Source organism: Coptis chinensis, chromosome 6 (assembly GCF_015680905.1).
Source record: "Coptis chinensis isolate HL-2020 chromosome 6, ASM1568090v1, whole genome shotgun sequence".
Lineage (NCBI taxonomy): Eukaryota > Viridiplantae > Streptophyta > Magnoliopsida > Ranunculales > Ranunculaceae > Coptis > Coptis chinensis.
In genome coordinates, this window is record NC_141461.1 from 68752270 (window position 1) to 68773446 (window position 21177).

At 36.0% G+C, this 21177-nt stretch overlaps 1 protein-coding gene and 1 non-coding gene across 6 annotated transcripts; both read right to left on the minus strand.

Annotated features, from left to right (window-relative positions):
- Nucleotides 1-277: 277 nt before the first annotated feature.
- On the minus strand, nt 278-9300 carry LOC147494135 (SAGA-associated factor 29 homolog A-like). Of its 5 annotated transcripts, none has more exons than XM_086566446.1 (9): nt 9039-9200; nt 8873-8966; nt 8726-8802; nt 6506-6618; nt 6295-6380; nt 3732-3785; nt 1163-1316; nt 992-1005; nt 409-682 (listed from the first exon to the last, which is right to left on the minus strand). In XM_086566446.1, the coding sequence occupies exons 1-9, from the start codon at nt 9154-9156 to the stop codon at nt 580-582; spliced, it is 813 nt and encodes a 270-aa protein (XP_086422572.1). In that variant the 5' UTR covers nt 9157-9200; the 3' UTR covers nt 409-579. The 5 variants fall into 5 exon arrangements, with proteins under 5 accessions (XP_086422574.1, XP_086422575.1, XP_086422573.1 ...); XM_086566445.1 differs by having other exon boundaries at nt 6506-6621; XM_086566448.1 differs by lacking the exon at nt 992-1005 and having other exon boundaries at nt 278-682; nt 1156-1316; nt 6506-6621; nt 9039-9300.
- Nucleotides 9301-9419: 119 nt separating this feature from the next.
- On the minus strand, nt 9420-9501 carry TRNAS-AGA (transfer RNA serine (anticodon AGA)). Its single transcript has one exon. It is a non-coding gene; the product is annotated as a tRNA-Ser (tRNA).
- Between the last annotated feature and the right edge of the window lie 11676 nt (nt 9502-21177).

Genomic DNA, 21177 nt, shown 5'->3' on the forward strand with positions numbered 1-21177 from the left:
CTCAAAAACCAGTGAAATATTGATCTTCTTTTGGTAAATAGTGAAATATTGATCTATGATGCTTAATAGGAGATATATCGGCTAATTACCAAAAATATAAGAGATATATCAGCTTATTTTTCCTTTGTATTTAAAACATTTTTATATGGATCCTTTTTTTTTTCAATAATTCTGTCCTCATTTTACTTTTCAAAAGGTCAATTCTATAGTTCTCACTTCTTAAGAAAGAACAATAAAGGTAAAATTGATAAAGATGCATTGAACAAGACTTGTACTATGACAGAGGATGCAAAACTCATGTATATGCCCAAATATGCACAATAATTACATAAGGCTTAGAGAGGGCCAATTATGTTTCAGGTTAAACAACAACAACAACAACAACAAAAGAAAATAAAACTACATACATTTATATGTAATATATACTGGAGATGCCTGCAGGCAGTGGAATAGCATAGTGAATAGGGGAATCTGGCGAAAATATCCATCTTCTTCATCATCATTGAACTCGGGCAAACCACGTTGTCAGAGTTGTTTCAAGAGAATTGAACAAACACCATACTTTAGATATAATAATATTTACTGGCGATGTCCGTCTGGCAGTGGAACCACCTTGTGAAAGGGTACTGTCCTCTGAGGCATAGACCCATCTTCTTCATCGTCATCAAACTCAAGTAAATAACTAAGCAACACAAACAAAAAGATAGATAAGATCAACCTAAAATCAGCAGAGTAGAAGTTCACTGAAACTAATAGGTTCAGCAAATATTTAATTCAAAACAGCATTTGTAATACTACTTTATATTACATGTCATCCAGGACAAACACATGAGCTGTTGGACGCTCCTATATGGCTATATGTATGGAATTATTTGATGTTAAATCCCAATACACAAAAAAATAGAAGTAATATAACTAGTCGACGCTCTTATCATGTTGACCCACAAAAAGTTTTATGGCAGCTTTAAAATTGATACAAGAAGCAACTTACTCATCAGCCTTCCTCTGAAGTTGTGCAGAAGTTCACAAAGCCACACCATATAAAAGCACAAAAATAGTCAGTTTGAAGACAAGAGCTGTTGAAAATTCTTAAATAAACTACCTGGCTATCATAGAAGATCTAAACTTAAAACATATTCATAATGTGATTTGGACATCATACCTTGCGGTGGGGATTGACTACAGTTGCTTTATATAGTGCAGTAGTAGTAGGATAGACAGCCAAAACATGTTTCCCAGTTGGGTAATCTGGTGCGCTAGAAGGATCACTCCGCTTTGGAAAAGGAATAATACGTGACATAGGCAGTTTGTAGGTTCTGAAAATATGAAAAGGATCAAAGTCAATCATACAAGTCACTATCCTAGTTATTTAACCATAAATAGGAAAATATAAATTCTGACAAGGTCTTGAATGGTAAATCTCCAACAAACATTTGGAGGAAAGAGAGAGGAGCGGGTGGATATCTACAAGATCAAAAGAACACTTGGAAGAAGTATGCAACTAAGGAACAAAGTAAAGGTCATCTATAAAATGAAATATTTGGAGAAGAGCGTCATGTGAATTGTACTTAACATAGATGAGAGAAGGAAAAAAAAGCATATAGTAATCGTTTAACAACAAGGAAACTATTAAATTTACATATTTACGGCTTTTGATGGTTAATTCCGTTCGTTTGATAAGTGAGGCAGATTTTCTGCAAAAGGACAGTTTATTATTGCTAAAAATCCTTTATTCTGAAACAGACTACTACACATCTATTTGTGAAAACCTACATGCAAACCAAATAGTAGGTTCATTAACTTGTGTTCTATAAACAGCATGCAAGTGTAAACACGTTAAGAATCATATTCCATCCCATAGGATACCTGAAGAAGCTTGATTATCATTACAAACTTAATAAAACTGTGACAACTTGAAATTACTTAATTTAACGATCAATAACACCCAGATCTCTTTCCACATAGCCTTCCGCAATCATTCTAACAACAAAATAATAAAAACCAATGATGACACAATTTGGTATGCGCCAATTTCAAAACACTTCATATACCTCACACGAGAATATAATAGTAATATAACAATTGTAATAGTATTATAATTATAACAGTAACAATAACAATAAAAATAATAATAGTAATAAAATAATAATGGCAATAACAATAATAATAAGTTATACAAGTAGTTATGAGCAGTGTTAGTGCTTCTCTTTTTATCGGGTTGCAAATCTTGGAAGTCTTGCCACTTCTACAACTCTCAATAAAGATATGCCGTATATAGCATTTAAGAATCTCTCTGTAAGGGATCGGAACAATTTCTTTCAACTGAAGGAGTACGTGTATCGGTATTCGACACGGCAAAATACCTAAATTTGAGGTATACAACCTTCAATATGTCTGGGTGTCATATCCAATACGGACTCATATACGTGTTTCCAACCAGGATTTCTTGTAAATTATGGTGTGCCGATGTTACATTGACTTAAATCATTTGTACGAAACTTCTAAGACTAGATCATATGATCAAAGGATTAGGGACAATTTTATAGAAGCACTCGTTTTCGAGGTATCGGTCAGATGGATCAGCACAACCAAGTTTTGACCCCAATCAGTGTGAAGACATCCTAAATTCTTCTCTCTCAATAAACACCAGAATCTAGTTTGTGTTGTCCTCTCTTTCATTCTGTTTAGGATCAAAAGTAATTGAACAAAGAAGAACTTAACATACATATATAGAAAGTATATTGCGGATTCATGTTAGTACATCTATGTTGGAGAATGGCTTGAAAAAGCTCCACAACAATTGCCTGCTCAGCTTCTCTGTTTGTCATTTATGACTCAGCATAACCACTACTTGCAAAAATATACAGCAAATGAGTTACATTGCTGGTGTGTGCTAAATTGAAACTAATACAGTGGGAGAAACCATACAACTCCAATTCTCTTCAGTAGCGCAAACACACCATTTCACTTTCAGTGCAGATGGATCTAAGTATATCACTGTTTTCGCAAGGTAAACAAAACTTGTTGTTTCACTATGTATCTGCTTGACCAAGTGGTTGATTCTCCACTCTGATATGGGAACCTTCGCCTAACTGCACATCTCGTTCACCACCAACCTGACCTACTATTTCAAGTTCAATGCCCAAGGATCTAGTATATTGAATTTTAAGGGATTTTCTCACCATATGCTTTTTAAACAGGCTTGTTTGCAATTAATTGATTGCAAACCAATTGCAAACAATACCAAAATTGTTCAATGTATTTTCCACAAGTCATTCGTCGTGCTAGTTGTTGAGACGAAGAAACATACTTGCATAATCAATGCCGACAGATTGCATATCTCTATCAATTAGTTTCATAGTAAAGATCAAGCCATGAACTATACATTCATCACTTTTATCATCGATGTAAGTGCAGTCAAACCAAAATAGATGTATCCTAGAATTGAGAAATTATCCAATTTTCTTTAAGTAGTTTCTTTATCTGTTTGTAACTCTGAATTTATGTTGAATATTTTAAGTTATGTATAGTGTCTATTTTAGAATCTTTTCAGAGAAATTAAAGAGTGAGAGTGCAAAACAAGTACAGAAAAAAAGAATTTAAAGGCAAACACACCACAACTGGTGAAGGTACGCACATAAGGATGCACTCCACATTCCTACTGATATGAAGTCCGAAAAGGAAAGGAGACTTAATAAATCAATCCAGATGTACTTGGGGAAAAACGCTACCTTTGGCCACCCCCTTCTTCATCGTCACCTGGTTCCTCATCAAATACTTCGAATCTGCATAAAAACATAAAGAGATGTTACAAGCCCACAAGAATAAAATGGTTTTGAACAAATGTGAGGTGTGATAATTGTTACATTTTTTTCTTAATTATGTCATCCTACAATCTGGAAAACTTGCAGTAACAGTCAGATGTTCTTCTTTTTTTTTTTTTGACCTCAAAGTCTCAAACTGTAGGGATGATCAAAATGTCACATTTTTACATAATCCATACACTTAGCATCATCTTCTACGATACACGGAGTTTAAGCTATAGAGGGAGATGACAAACATGGGACTTTGACTTCCTATATACAAGATTTGGCTAGTAAAGCTGCTGCCTGATCCGTTTCTCTGAAAAAGTGTGTGATCTTGCTCCACTCAAGCTGGCTCCTCAATCTCCTTGTAGGCTTCATAAACATTTAAAGAATACTGTTAGGTATTTAGTACAGTCCCACATGGGACATCAAAAGCCTTGCATAACTGTGTTTAAGTTCCTGGGACTTTCCACTCATTACCAATTGATTTTGAGTTGGATGCTCATAAAATTTAAGAAATTCCATGAAGGACCCTCTTAGCCATTCCATATGTTGACTGCAAACATAGAGTCTGAGTTAACAATAACTCTTGGGCAATGAGGTATCAAACACCCGTGAAGGCAAAACTAACTTTCCTTAACCTCTTCAAACAATATTACAAACTTAGTGCTGTTGCTAACAGTAAGGCCAGTAAGACAGCCCCATGAAGATACCTGACTATCCCACCATATCCACTACCAGCAGCACTATAAGAACCATTTGTACTTAGCTTTACTTCACTTAAATCAGTCCTTAAACCTCCCTCGCGGCCCAGTCCTTAAATCCCCCATGTTACTCTCCATCCAAAGGCCACAAGATCGCAAAGCATAAAATGCCACAATCTGCTTCCCTAGCAGGAGTGGAGTAGTGGCTCTCAGAACCCAGGATGCTAATAGTTTCTTCACCGATCAGATTATTACAGAAACCAGCCCAAATTGCTGAACAAAATGGAACCAAAGATCCAGGAATACTGACAATAAATGAGAATGATTAACCGGCTTCATCTGACAAACACAATGGACAAAAGTTACCTATAAGTGAATCTTTGGCTTATCTCCTTCACTACCTCACAAGAATCTTCTAAACAACTTAATGTATTCTAGGGTTCTAAACCCTTGGTTTAGTCCCATATTGGTTCTCATATTATTAAGGGGTTTTAGAAGGATGTTTTATTGCTAATTTGGTGCTTTTAGCATAGGTTATTTTTAGGTTCATTTTTATTTCCGAAAATCAGTTGTTTTAGTTTCTATAATTGAATTAGAAGGCTAGCTTCTAAATTCATAATTCTTTTAGTCTATATATTGAGTTGTAGACCTTTGGCCATACTTGGTTGTTGATTAATAAACTGTGTTTGTGTGAGAAAGGTTTTCTCTTTGTGTGTTCTTGTTATTGTTTGTTTGCAGGGTGATTACAAGTGATAACTTGTCATCTCCCTTCTCAAATTTGTGGTTTCAAGTCCAGTTGTCGCGCACAACAACCGTAGTGGCTCACAAGCAACCAGTTCGTGATTCTTCGGCGTCATGTTCGTATCTATATGCACACTAGTGCATCACAACTTTTCTAAATGCTTCACCACTCCCAAAGGAATTGAAACTAATGAGAGATAATAGCTAGGAATGTTAGAACGAGATGATTTTATCAAAGTCAACTCCCCCATTTAGAAAGACTCTTGTTTTTCCAACCTGCCAAGCGAGAAGCAACTTTTCCTACACCTTGACCCAAATAACGACATTATATAACTTTTCCTACAGCTTGATTTAGTCATTTGAAACCTCTTGAAATCTTATGTAACGAGATTATTTACAGAGACGTGACTTTTGAAACCATCATGCATCATAACAAACTAGAGATTATCCACGAAACACATTAGACACAAATGGTCTGCTAAGGCAAAGCAGACAAATCCCGAGTTCCTGCCACATGGCAGACCACTAGTAAACAAAATCGCAGTCAGCTGCAGACAAACTACTATGGAACCTCACATTATTTCCACAGCTGCCCGTCACAAAGAGAAACAATTTCTTAGGTTATGTTATAATACAAATTAAGTTGTCTTTATTTAGTAGGTTATTAGTTTCCTAGTTATTCATGGATGCGTGGCTAGCAAGTAATTTTATAAAGTAGGTGTAAGGCCACCAGTTCTATACATACTGTTTCCATTTGAGATTATAAACAAAACGAGAATTAGATGTTTGTTTCATTTATTTTTTTGAAGAGGTTTGTTTCATTTCTTTGGAAAAACTGTGTTTATAAATGGAACAGAACTACTTAATACTTTAATAGCACTGCCAGTCCCAACAGCTCTAATGATTTCTGAAAGTTGTAACTAGAAATTCTCCATCAAAAAGAACAAAAAGAAATGCCAACGGAAGTTCATAACTAAATACACTAGTTTATGGCTAGATTAATGAAAAAATATGAAATCCTAAGTAAATGGAATAGAACTTACTCCTTTGCGTCTTTATCAAAATGAATTACTTTCACGACAAACCACTCATCTTTTTCAGCATCATCAGGTGTGACCCTAGCTGCTACCTGGAAAATGTGCAGCACCAACAACAGACGAGATCAATTCAAGACTAGCCATTCAGTCCTAAGAGTAGGGAGAACCACATAGGAAATTTAAATAAAAATAAAAACGAGAGGAGAGAGAGAGAGACTTGTTCACCCTTCAGCCCAGCAGCAAGCTCAAGTTGGCTTCTCATAGAAGCTGCAGTAGAATGCCTAGACATATCTGAATCAGCCTTCATTCGTTTCTTTTTCTGCTCAGTAACTTCTGCAACAAATCACCAAGTACATCTTGAAGTAAGAGAAAATATTAAATAATCCCAGACCACAACAACAACAGCCTATTAAAGTTCCCCATCTAAAACATCATAATTTTTTTTTTGGTGCATGTCATGTACTAGAATGGATCAGAGTAATAGTTGTACGCTCAATCGTGTAAATTTCTTTGCATCTCTTGCATTGTATTTCAATAGCAGAAACTCGTTCAACCAGCACATCAATCAACATGTAGTTTATGTTGTAACTTGTCCATGTCAATTGCACTTTGCATTGCCTACTCTCAACTATTTGGATAAGAACATGAATCTTATTTGCCTCACGGTTCCACTTAAAAATATTTTAACTAAATAAATGTTTTGTCAGTCCAGTACCTTATCTACTAATATTGTCAGTGAACTTGTCACCTTGCCAATATCCCTCAAGGGACTCCAATCTTTTAAGCATTCAATATAACCACCAACATTGACCTCCGTTTACAACTTATACACCTCAAACCATCTAGTCAACTTTCATTCCATACCCCACATAAAGATTCCCTAGGATTCCTTCATCCATCTCAATATCCTTACCTAAGAGAACCTCACACTATGCGCCCACTAGACATTGCCTGCGCCTAGGGCTCTCCTATCAATTAAATTGTTATGATCTTCTGCAAAGCGACGGTTAGAAGCACATTGCAGTTTTAATCCTTCAACTACTGCTTTATTGGATTTGGTGACACTATCTTCAGTTTCCGCTTTAGCAGAAGACGCCAACTCAATGTGAAAAATCATTCGACAGTTACAGATTCAATGGAAAAAATAATAATAATAATAACCAGCAGATTACCCATTTTAGTAGAGAACAATATACTCTGGTGATATATTGATACTACCTATTATATTTTGAAGCTTTAGTTGCTCAAGTATTTCTGAATATTTCTAGTGTTGCACTCAATTTCCTACCCTCATTATATTTAATCAATACATATATAACTAAAAGATGCATCGCTGACTTTTGGATATAGGAAATAACTTTATCAGCCGAGCTAAATATACAAACTCAAAATGAAGGAATACTGCAAACCTAATACAACTTGTCCCTTATTTGGTGGTGCCAACTGCCAACCATAACAATAGAGATGCTCTTGGAGCACCTCTACCGGTTGCTACTTAAGTTAATTGTGCTGTCTACTTAAATATCCATGCTCAAGAAGCAACGGTTTGAGGGGGGGAACCAAATTGTGGTTTTCCTTAGTGAGTGTGGTAGGTTGCCAGGGCCACTTGAGATAAGTGCCGACTGAGGGAATTTAGGTCTTGCACTCTCCTTTCTCATTCTCACTTCTTCTTCCTCTCGTAAACCTTGTTTCTCAGAGCTAATCATAAATGTCTAACGGTGTAAAGCATAAGTAGAAGGAATACTAGATAAATTTTGGGAAATGGAATATTTAATTCTGGGATGATGTTTGGATAAGCGAGAGACCACTTTTCAGAACTTTCCATAGAGTAAGTATATGCCTTATCCGATCTTAACAATCAGCCAGTGTGCTTGTTGATGTGGTTCCCCTCACAGAACTTCTGAATTATATTCCTTCGGTGAGACATGACAGAGATCAACGGCTTTGGCTTTGTGACAAGAAAGGGACATTATCTACCAAATCTTTTTACTTTCGGCTTCACTCTGTCATTCCCCCTTCTTGTCCTAACCTATTCCAAATTTCCCAGACATCATCATTTGGGATTCCAAACTACCTTCCAAAAATGCATTGTTTGTTTCATGTGCTTCTTTAGATTGCATGCTTACTTTAGATTACCTTAAGAAGAGACGTGTCAAGGAGGTTTTCTCAACTTTTGTCCCTTGTGTTAGAAAAATGGTGAGTCCGCAGATCAAGTCCTCATTTGGTGTCCATTCTCTTCGGATAAATTTTGTTGTCAGGTGTTCAATGAGTTTCTCCAGAGTTGGGTGAAAGATGCTTGCATCATGGAACTTGAGACTTCACTCGCAAAAGCGCATGGGAGTGGCTTTTTCTCGTTTTAGCTTTAGATCTTTTAACTTCGTTTGATTGGTTAAATAGTAAATAGTAATTAAAAGAAAAGAGTAAAGCATAACGACACCTATTTTCTTCCGTTGTCCTGCGGGTCCTGCAGACTGCAGCAAAGTATCCAGTTGAGCCATCAATGTGTTTGAAACACTGCAACAGAAAATTACAAGTGTAGTTAGGTAAAAAAAAAAACCCTAACAATTTTCACTAAAAGAATTACCTGAGTTCAATTTCAGCAAGGTCCTTTGCTTGTACATATAAACCCCGGAGCTTTGTCAGCACAGTATCACCAGACTTGTCTATAATCTCAGGGGCTGCATTGCAATCAATCGATCGATCAGTCAATTACTCAAAACATTGACCAAAATTAACAAAAAAAAACTTACTGGTTTGAAGCTTTTTGTGAATCTTGTTAATCTCAAGTAAAAGCTCGTCTTGATCTTTCTTCAACCGATCAAGCTCTTTTGAATTGTCTAAAATACTGCTCATCTCAACTGTCCCCATTTTTTTCTTTTGTTTTTGTTACTTATTATTATGGTAATACACTATTGATAAAGGAATTATATTATTATATTGTTTGGATGAGCGACACGTGTACTGTTTAGTGGATGGAATCAGGAGTTTGTTTGTTAATTTGTTTTCGGGAATGTTTTTTTACATGGACAATTTTTGGAGATAAGGACGGATGCGTGGTAATTAACTAATTATAACTGCAGGTAATAAAATAAATAAATCAAATCTATTCGTTGTGAAAAATATTTATTTATCGTGGACGACAGGATTCGAACCTGCGCGGGCAAAGCCCACATGATTTCTAGTCATGCCCGATAACCACTCCGGCACGTCCACTGTTTCTTATTGAAAATGACGATTAGTTATTATAACTCACGTGAAAGCACATTCCCAACTGAAAGTTGTTATGAATCATTCCTTTGGCCATTGTTGTACAAGTTTTTGTCACGAAAAATCGGATTGATTAGAGTGCATTCTAGCCATGGGATTAGATGAATAAAAATAAAATCGGCTCAAAGATCTAGTTGGTCATGAGTTCATAACCATCAATATTTAAGATTACTAAGTGATGTGCACTCTTAATAATTTCAAATGCTAGTTAATCATAACCGATTAGTATTTGTCACCAAAAATCTGATTGATTATAGTGCATGTTAGTCATGGGATTAAAAAAAAAAAAAAAAAAACTCCAAAACCTAGCTAATTATGAGTTCATAACCATCAGTATTACTTAATCATTTTTTTTAACAAATTTTAGGGTTAGACAGACTCCACCTGCATTAATTTCTCAAATATATATATTTTACTCTTATCCTCTTCCACTAGACAAGTGAGTTGCAAACTTAAGGGAGGTACAAAATATTCTACTCCATAACATTGTTCTAAGGCGGCCAAGTGGTGAGTTCTACCATAAACTCAATGCTAGCTATAGGGACTAGTACAAAACAACTCTATTGCACCTATCAAATTATGACATAACCAAGGTGCATGCTCTTGAGATTGTTAATTGTGCATAGTGGGTCTAAAGCAACTATCACTTTCATATATTGACATTTCACACATCTATGCAACCCTAGCCTAATAGCCTATAACTCATGGAAGATAACTAATTTGATCTCTCCTCCTATTGCATAAGTAAATAGAACATCTCCATTGGAATCTCTAGTCGTTCCTCCTATTCCACATCTATAGTCTGACACTGCTCTATATGTGTTCAACTTTATTTTATCTACACACATGGAATTGGTTGTCTTGTCTTGTACTCAACTAGCCTATGTAGCAATGCCCTATTCACTTCTATCTGCAATCACTTTTGTTAATTGACCATGAAGATAGATCTTCGTTTTTGTGATAACTCTATTTCTCACCAATTCCCATGGTTGTGTTATTTCGGAACCTTCAAAGATTTATTTCCTGCCATATGTAACTAATTGTGGCATATAAGAATATTTTTAGTACCGGTCTCTACTTCCAAGGACTTCTTGTTACAAAGATATATAAGTTCCAAAGCCATGCTCCATTTCCTTCAGTCGACTGTAGTTGAATTCCCACTTCTTGTTTAACACTACTCCAAATGGCATTGCTATATTAACATTCAAATAACAAATGCAAGGAGTTCTGGCTTGATTGATTACATAGACAACTAACATAAGGATTGTTGTAGCACTTCATTTCTTTTTGACTAATATGTCCTTCGTAGATAGATTGTTTGAGAGGATTTGTCATGTAGTGATTTGCTAGAAGTTGCGATAATCATTATTTTATAAGAAGTGATAATCTATATTAAAAAAAACATATTCGAGTTTGTGAAAGGACATGAAAAAAGTAATAAAGAGTCATAGTATTTACACCCCCCAAATTGTGTTGGGCAGACCCCGACCCAACTTGGGGTTGTAGTTATGTTGGGCACAACTAACACACCGAAGCATACACATCCCCACCATAGAAAGTCGGCATTCACAAAAAATCAATAAACCGCGTAAAAAACCCAGTTACCACATTCACTTTCGTCCCCTTCAATTAGAATTGGAATTCAGAGAGCATATCTTCGTCCCCTTCATTTAGAATTCTCTAGAGCATTCACCGCATTCTCCTCATTCATCTCATTTTAACCACATTCAACTTATTCACCGCATTTCCTGATAAACTCACTAGCTATCTCTTACTATTGTTTCATTTTTTATTTTATTTTCTTTTCCGTTTGTGATAGAACGATATTGAGGAATTTGTAGTATATTATAATGATATCACAATCACCCTCAATTTATGCTATAATATAAAATTCACTTAAGGGTGTTTTTAGAAAATTAAGTTTAGTAGTGTTTCAATTATTCAATTGTACATGTTGCATACACGAGTAGAGTTTTTATTACAGTTATTCAATTTTGCCACTCTTAGTGAAGTGGGAGAATGAGGCTTCTTGAAAAAAGGGGGGGACAAACAACAATAAAAGAATGGGAGAGTAAAGCTGAACCACCCAAATGGGAGCTTCTAATTCTAATTTAATTGGTTTTGTTTGCTGCTGCAGTCAGTTGAATTTCAATTTTATTTGCATATGAATATTAGATTCTAGCTCTTTAATTGTTTATTCTTTGTGAGTTTGATTTATATATAGTTTGTGGTAAGCATCTCTTATGTATAAGGATTGAAATTTATGGCTATGGAAATTTCTCATATTGTTAATCCTTTGGATAAAATTAGGTATTTCTTTATGTTTTTCGTTTGTGGGTTGTTTGATGTGATGGGGTGATGCTAGGCTTACTTTGTTGGCGAAGTTGAAGTGTTTTGGTCCTTTGTGTTGCATCCCTTTATGGTTTGATAAGATTGTGATTAATGGCAGTACTCGCTTAGTTCAATTGAATAACTTTGGGAGGGACTGAATTATGTATAATTTGATCCAATTGTTGTTGGTGATTTATGTTTATTACATTGTTCTTGATTGAGTTGTACCCTCTTAGATTGTGTATGTAAAATCTTGAATTCTTGTTAATGATAGTTTAGTAAATTACACTCGAGATCTAGAGACACGTATGTATTTGGTCTATCAGGTTAACGGTTTTAGCCTTACAAGGTTTAAATAAATTTAACACCAATTTAAAAGCCTAAGTTAGTTTAGCAACCCACGTGTGAACATTTTAAATTGCATATCATTGGTTCATTAGGAATGTTTTATCGAGTTTTTGAACACGCATAAATTTAATGTGCCAAAATAGGATTGTAATAATTATGAGGATTTTTATTATTATATTATATTTTTTTAGTGAATGTGGGCCGGGGAGCATACAAACTTAATTAGTTATGATAGCATCTTAACAAAACACTTAGTATATTAGTATATATGGTGGATAAGAATAAGGGTGGTTGAAAGTAGAAATGGGTTAACAACACCTTAACATTGGTATTACTAACAAATGGGTGTTAATTCCTTTAATCCTCATTTACATCTTCGTATGAAACCTTATAGTCTCGCTTCATATTAAATTGAAGGTTTGAATAAATAATTAAAATAAGACTTAAGGTGGGGTTTCAATAATGGGTTGATGGGTTTGCATGTACAGATGTTGTGCGTACATGGTGACGATTAGATTAAACTTAGAGAGAGATTGTTGGGAGTAGTTGGGTTGTTTACACCTTGTCATATCGATTGGAAGTCTAATATATAGACAACCTAGCCAGGTCGTTTGGACCAAAAGTTTTGCAATTATTTTTGTTTGGACTAACTATCAACTTAGTGATCCAACTTGTCGACTTTTTTCGATTTGGTGATTGAACTTTTTTTTTTCATTTAATTTGACCTCTACTTTCAATTTGTTTCGATTTGGTGATTCAGTCAATTTCAATTTAACAGATGTTAATTTTTTTTTTTTTTTCATGACGTGGAATATCGACATCAAGTAGGCGTACACTACATTCCACGTGAGCTTTGAAATATGCCTTTTGAAATCTGACTTGGATTGAATTATGACTTTATCCACCCCAACGGTCATTATCCAACGATATCGTTTCGCTAACTTAAATACGCTTCTTCTCCATCTTATTTCTTCCCAAGTAGAGATAATTTCTTCCCAAGTAGAGATCGATTTAAGTAGCCATGGCATCATCAATGTAACGTCCGTATTTAAAATACGTATTTATTTATTAATTAATTTAAGGGTTAACTAGTTAACTAGTTAATTTTCCCCCACTAGATGGGATGAGCCAATTAATAAAAAAAAAAAAAAAAAAAAAGAAAGGGGTTTTGTGGGTTTTTGGGGAGACCCTAAATACACATCAAAAAAAATTCAAAGTGGGTTGACCAAAAAATTTTTTATTAATTAATTTAAGGGTTAACTTTTACCCCCACTAGATGAGCCAATTAGATTTCCCACTAGATGGGAAATAATCTCCCCTAAATACACACTAAAAAAGTCAATCCTAAATTTTTTTGTGGCTCATCTAGTGTGTATCTAGGGAATCCTAATTGGCTCATCTAAACATGTAGTAATACTAGTTCACCCTTAATTTAATTATTTATTTAATATTTGATTGGATTGGATTTGGGATACGTGGGCCTGGTTTATGGGCTCGAGTCTGTGTTGGGCTTGGGTTTCAAACCCAAGTATATAATCACATTGTTCTAGATAATAGGGTTTTAAAGAATAAAAAATTAAAAAATGGAGGCCAGAGATAGAAACTCGTTTTGTTGGAGGGTGGAGGATGATGATCTGATGATTCGACTAGGAGGATTCGTGGAGCTTGGGATTAATGTGAGTAGAGTTTTATTATTTTTCACTGAAATTATAGACATTCACGGGACTACGTATGATAGTCTATTTAAAATTTGCTTATTCTGTCCAAAACATAAGTTATGTGTAATTTACAATCTCTGTCAAAACCATGAGGTTCTGTTTTTTCATGGTAACAGTTGAACCAAATCTTCATTGATAAAAATAAAAATAATTTGAATACTAATGGACTCTATTTGTGAATATGCATACTGTGGATTGGGGGTTTAAATGTTTGAATGGGTGATTTTATTGGATTGATAGTTTTGGATTGTGTTGTGTGAACTGTCGAGTTGAATCCTTTGAAAATGTTGGGTTGTTTAGAATGGGATCTGTCGGTTGGTCATTGGTTGAATGACAACGATGGGATTGAGTCTTTAACTAAATCAGAAGAACTAGACCAGCGCAGACGATGCCGTGGGAGAACATTTCGTATCTTCTCGGCAATTCCAGTTGCTTTCTTGGTATTCATTTTCGGTTTATTTCTTTGTTTTATATGTGCCCCTTTGTTTTTAACAACTTAAATTTGGTCCTTCTAAGATTCATGTTGTGAAGATTACATGGGATGATTGGAAGACTGGATTTATTCGCACTGCAATACCATGGATCCCACTTTCGGTTTTGAATTCATTGATTTCAATTTGTAAATTGTCTACTGATCTTTTCCCTGAAAAAAACGCATCGGCGACAACATTTTCAATTAGTGTTGGAATAACGAACTTAGTTGGTTGTTGGGGGTTGGAGTACGGTGGTTGGGCTGTTGGGAGCTTTAAACAGCTTCAATTGCGGTCGGGGTCGAGTTTTCGAAGGGTGAGGGAATCGAGTTTTTATTGTATATAAATATGGGGTTTTTGTTCAGGAGTGAAACCGTGGGATTGAAAGGGGAGGACGAGTGGTGTCAGGTGGTGGCTGGCTGCGCGCGAGCTGGTGAGGTAGAGAAGCAAACTGGAGAAGACGACTATGTTCTCTGGTTGGGCCTTGGGCCAAATTTCAGTTTTGTTTGGTTGGGCCCAAAAATCTATTTTTGTTTTGGGTCGGTTTCTAAATTAGTTAGTTTGGGCCGTTCTATTTTAGTATCTTGGGCCGAACCAAGTTAAGTTTTGGGCCAGTTCTTTTTGTTTTGTTTTGGGCCGAAATCTAGTAGTGTGTTGGGCAAGTTCTAGATTAAGTTGTGGACCAGTTTTGGTTTAGTTTGGGCCCAGTTTAGGTTAAGTTGTTTGGGCTAAAACTAATTGCTTTTCTTTGAACCAGTTTCAAGTTTGTTATGGGGCCGGTCCATATAACTTAAAATAGATCTAATTGGGTCTTTACATGTTTAGACTTTTGGGGCCGGGTTCTAAGGTTTAGGCTTGGCCAGTTGGTTCCGAACCATTACCTTGGTCATGAGCCCATGATCCATGCACATTGCCCTTAGCCATGAACCATGGCTATTACCCTGAACCTGTTGAACATAGAAACGACAGTTTGACTTTGACAATGAAGTGTTGACTTTGACCATGACGTGTTGACTTCGACCATGATGTGTTGACTTTGACCATGATGTGTTAACTTTGACTTTGACTGTTGACCTTTGATTTTGACCGTTGACTGTGGAATGTTGTCTTTTCCAGTTTTTCACATATTTAAGAATATGGACAAATGTAATAAAAAATATTGTCGAACATTGTATAACCTTGTTTGTCATTATTTAATTAAGATTTGACGTAAGTAGTGTGTAAAACATATAAATATTAGCACGTAACTAGAAGGGAATTCTAATAATAAGAATTTGATATATATGTTTTTATGAGTATTAAACTACATACGGACTTAGATTCATGGACTTTAGATTTTTGGGGATTTGATTGTGGACTGTGGACTGTTTAATTGTGCTACGTTTTATGTTGTAAATTGTATGGACAAATCAAATACTAAAATGTTGTGGAAGTTTGTATAAATTTGGTTGTCATTATCTAATTAAGATTTGACGTTGATATTGTGACATTATATAATATGTTGGGATATATATATTAAATGCAATAGTCTTGGAGGAATAAATGTATAAACGCTCCATTATTTTATCTATAAGATGTTACTAGGAGGTAGTATAGTATTTGTGGATATTTTCCACGGGAGTGTGGCTTAGTGCAATAATATATTGGCACGTGAAAGAATGAAAGTGGTTATAAGATATAATTGAGATATTTATAAATATTGTGGCTTAGTGCAATAATGTATTTGACATGCACGTGATATAGTGAAATGATTATGAGTCATAAATGTATGACACTTGAATAAATTACGTAACGAAAATCCTAGAACCTAGCTACCACAACTCAGAGGATTTTGCCCTGTGTGGGCGTATGTGATATGATTGGGCCTTGTATAGGGTGTATATATAAGATGTTGATTGACCCATATGTTGGGCAATCGTAGTCGAATGGTGGCTTGATTATTCCGTTCGCAAAATTAGAACGAGGACGCGTGATATTTTATGCCGAATAATGGCAATACTTACATAATGGCTTTCGTGTGAGGGTTACCTGGTGTGCGGCATAATGACTTACATAATGTTCGGCGTTGGGAAGCGATTGTGGTAACCAGGGAAACTAGGTAAGACATAGATACGACGTGATTTTAGGGACACGCAATGAAAGCCTTAAATAATATAATTAGAGTAATGTGTTGGTTAATAATATATCTTGAAATATATGATTGGATAGAATTTTGCAGAAGGGTGGGTCAAACTAATTACTTGTGCAGAGACGACCCACTCTGTAATTGAGCATGAAATGCGGTACGAATATAATATGCTTGGTTGGTTATTTGTTTAGTTAGAACCTAAGGCGCCTCGGTGGAGGAACTACCTGCCTTAATTATGATACTCTTAAGGATGTTGTGTTAGTCGTTGGAAGTTAAGACGCCTCGGTGAAGGAACTAACTGCCTTATTTATTAAGGTACATATATGTATTAGTAGTATGATTTGTATTGTAGGGCTACTCACACCAAATTTTTTAATCTTGACCCGATTTGCATGTTTGTTTATCGGGTGTGTTCATTAAATGAACATAGTTGATAAGTCTTGACAGGTTTAGTGTTGAAGAAGATTGGTTGCTGCTTGTGGTTTACGTTAGCGTCGCATTTCAAGATAGGTCTTGTTTTCCTTTGAGGTGATATAGATTTTCAGTTGAGATAAGGTTATTTGCATTTTCATTTGAATTTTTTTGTAATGAAGATGACTTTTGTTTAAGTTTAAAATTTTTATTGGTTTTTAATTATCCGCATATTTAAACTGTTTATAGGTTTTGGAAGTTGAGAGTGCGTCACACCTCGGAGATCGAAGAGTCGGGAACAAATATTGTTTTTCCGAATTCTATCGAAATTCGGGGTGTGACAATCAAGCTCTGGTGGACAATTTAATGGAGAGGAGCAATAAACTCTGTCGCCCCCTCGTGCAGTAGTCGGCTCCTCCTTTTTTAGATCTATCTATGAGAAAAACGAGGATCGACTACAAACATGTTGGTTTATCAAGATCTCCTCACAGGTGATGAACTTCTCTCATATTCATTTCCCTACAAGGAAATAGAGAATGGAATGATGTGGGAAGTTGAGGGGAAGTGGGTTGTTCAAGGTGCAGTCGATGTTGACATAGGTGCAAACCCATCTGCAGAAGGTGGTGGTGAGGATATGATGAGGGTGTTGATGACACGACCATCAAGGTCGTAGATATCGTTGACACATTCAGACTTTAGGAACAACCTTCTTTCGATAAAAAGCAGTTTTTGGGTTTTGTCAAAAAGTACATCAAGTTGTTGACACCAAAGTTAGAAGGAGAGCAGCAGGAACATTTCAAGAAAAATATTGAGAGAGCAATCAAGTCTCTCCTACCAAAGCTGAAGGAACATTACCAATGAACGTGTTGTCATAGTTAAAGTCACCAAAGCCTACATTTCACTCTGAATGCACTGTCCAGCGGTGGTTTGTTACCCAGTTGTACACTGCTTTCTGAATTCCCAAGCTGATTCTCTTCTCCCAGGGAAACTATTGTACTCGAAGAAATAGATGCATTACCATTAAGTGCGCTCTTTCTGCCAGATGCCAAACCTTGATGAGCCAAACCTGGTGAAGAAGCTTCAAAGTTTGAATTGACATTACCTATTTCCCAATCCTACATTTTGTTCTTGAGTTGCTCATTAAAAATACCATAGTTAAATATCATTCAGGTTCAACAACAATTCATTCAAACACTTAAAACATTATTCATTCAGTAGGCTTAAAACATAAACACAATAAACACACTCAAAACAAGAACTTGGTTCAATATTATATTTTATTCTTGCAATTACATGCCCAAAAGTTTGTTGCCCAAATAGTCTGACATAACACCACCAAAAACTTAAAAAAGAAACAAAACAAAAACACTCAGTCTGACATCACACCATTTCTTAGTGCCTACAGTATTCATTGCTTAGTTCCTCCAAGCCAATAGTCATTACAAAATGCTCATAGTAGAACCTCACACATTTCAATAAATTTCAATATGACAAGAAACAACTAACAACATAAAAACTTAAGTCTGACATCACAAAACTTAGTCTGACACAAAACAAATTCATCATTTTTTAGTGCATGCAGTCTTCTTGAAGCTCTTTGTCTCGATGCCTAAGAGATTGGCCAGTGTCTTCATTTTCGTTTTACCTCCGCTTGTGCTTTCAGTTGAAGGCTTTTTGGCAGTTGTATTTTTCTTAGGAGTTGGAGATTTTCTAGCAGTTGTACTCTTTGTAGCAGATCCAGTTGGAGGTTTTCTAGCAGTTGTAGTCTTCTTAGGAGTTGCAGGCTTCTTAGGGTTTTTACCGATATCTCATGCATGATTCCTACGATATGTACAATTACGCTATATCACATGCATAAAATAGCGCAGCGGAAACAGAAAATCGTACCTTGGTCACAGCTTTCAATTCAAAGTTCAAAGCTTTGATATACCGGAGAAGATGATGTTCTTCGCACACTCAAGATCTTCTTCTTCTCAACTTCGCTAGAGTCAAGTTCCAACCATGAACGGAAACAACCTTTGTTCACGAACCAAGAACCAAGAACTGACAATGGCTAGCAATGGAGGTTACCACCTATGGAATCTCCACGAAAAACTAGCTTCTTCTTCTTTAGAAAACGTTGGAGGCCACCATTAAAGGGAGAGAGAGCTTTGCTTGTTTTTGGGATGATCAATATGTGAGGGGGTGGAGGTCTATTTATAGAACTCTCCCATCTCCTCAAAATTGGATAAGATAGAGTCTCATACTTATCCAAAATCAGCTAAGGATAGAGTCATATACTCATCTAATGTAGGCTAGGATAAAGTCCTACACTCATCCCAATACCTGGTGGTTATCCTTATCTCTGTGGTTTATCTTTATCTTGGTGAGCGTTTATCCATATCAGGTTTGACCCAGCCTTATTTCCAACATCTCCCACTCGCCCACAACGGCGAAGAAGGTTTCTAAGAGAAGCATTTAAGTAAAATGCTCAGCCATTTGTGTGTCTCACCCGGCAAATGGTTCGTATGACCCTAGCACACGTATCATGATATCTGTGAAATAGCAAGTCGCAATGAAAAGCATGACACAGTGATCTACTATGAAAGTGATCTTAAAGAAGACGAATCCGGAAACCTAATATCCGGAGAGTGTGTGTATACCCCAAGATCTGTTTGTTTCATCACTTTGACAAATAGCACTCATCCCTATGAGTCCACACTATAAAGTCAAAAACGTATCACATGATTCACAATTATCATCAATTGTCCTGGCCAGGTAGAATCTAAGTGATTGTGTGATAAACATTCAGTTCTTTTACCCTTTGCACGCACGTAGGGCTGGCAACGAGTCGGACCTGAATAGGACACACCTAGGTCCAGGCCCAACCCAAATCATATTTGATATTTTGAGTCCAAGCCCGGCCTAAGTCTTATTGGGCAAGTTCGGATTCGGGCCAGGCCTAGGTCCGTTAGCAATACATGGGAACTGTTATTTTTGTCTAAAATTTAATCAAATTTGTAAGTGGGAAGAATCGAACCCACAACTCTTGTGTGGCAGGCACAATACTAACCAATATGGCTTCCAATTTTCTATGTCAACTTCTAATAAATATAATATATATATTAATAATATTAAATATAAAACACATAAACTATTATAAATTTTGGGTCGGGCCATTATCGGATCGGATATAGGTATGTCCAGACCTGGCCCAATAATCTTATCGGGCTAAATTTAAAGTCTAAGTTCTTATCTTATCGGTTCGGATTCAATCGGGCTTCGGGCTTGTCCCGCCCATTGACAGCCCTACACGCAAGTCATTGTCGTCAGAGTTCTACCAATTTTCCAGTATGCATCTAGTCAGCCTTATAGTAAGAGCTTGTGGGGAGAAAACCAAAGTTATGAGTATTCCTCTTATTTTCTTGGCAAGGTCAAAAGTTCAAGGAGGGTACCATTCAATATGTTTTAAACAAAAAACCTATCAATTGAGCTCACATAGCAAGAATTTTTTTTTTAGGGATATTTATTTTCTTGCTCTCATGTGGTCAACTATACACATGTTGTGTGAAAACATGTCATGGCAAGAATATCTAATTTGTTTACTCAACAATAGATATTTGTATGTCCACTCATACCATGCAAGTGTTGTCATCCATAATGACAATTCCAAGAATACTTTGCTCCCACTTGGCAACAACCGTTTGTAGGTTTAGACAGAATCTTTCCTATGAAGCATGTTTCTTCTTATCCAATTATAAGAAGGGGCATGACTCGGCATTTGGTCCACCCTTCCTATAAGGTTTAGTGACTTGTCAAGCTAAAACTCCCACTGTTTAAAATGGAAGTGACTGTTCATGTGAGTGAACCAGTCAACCCTACTGACATACATATGAGATGATTAACAGTATAATGAGAATGCAATTGATCTGGAAAGAATGCATGTTTATTCATTAAACCATCAAAGTGTTCATAGCATAATCACATCCTTTTTAACCCAAGCATTTTTACATGTGCAAGGAAGAGTTCCTTTGGAATAGGTTTGGTCAATGGATCCGCAATCATTTGATCAGTGGATATATGTTGTAGAACCACTTTCTTCTTCAGTATCATTTGTTGTACGTAGTGGTACTTTAACTCTATATGCTTGGTTCTTCCATGGTACTTTGGATCTTTAGTATATGCAAGAGCAGCCATGCTGTCAGTCCAGATGTGGACTGGTTCAGCAGCTCTTAAG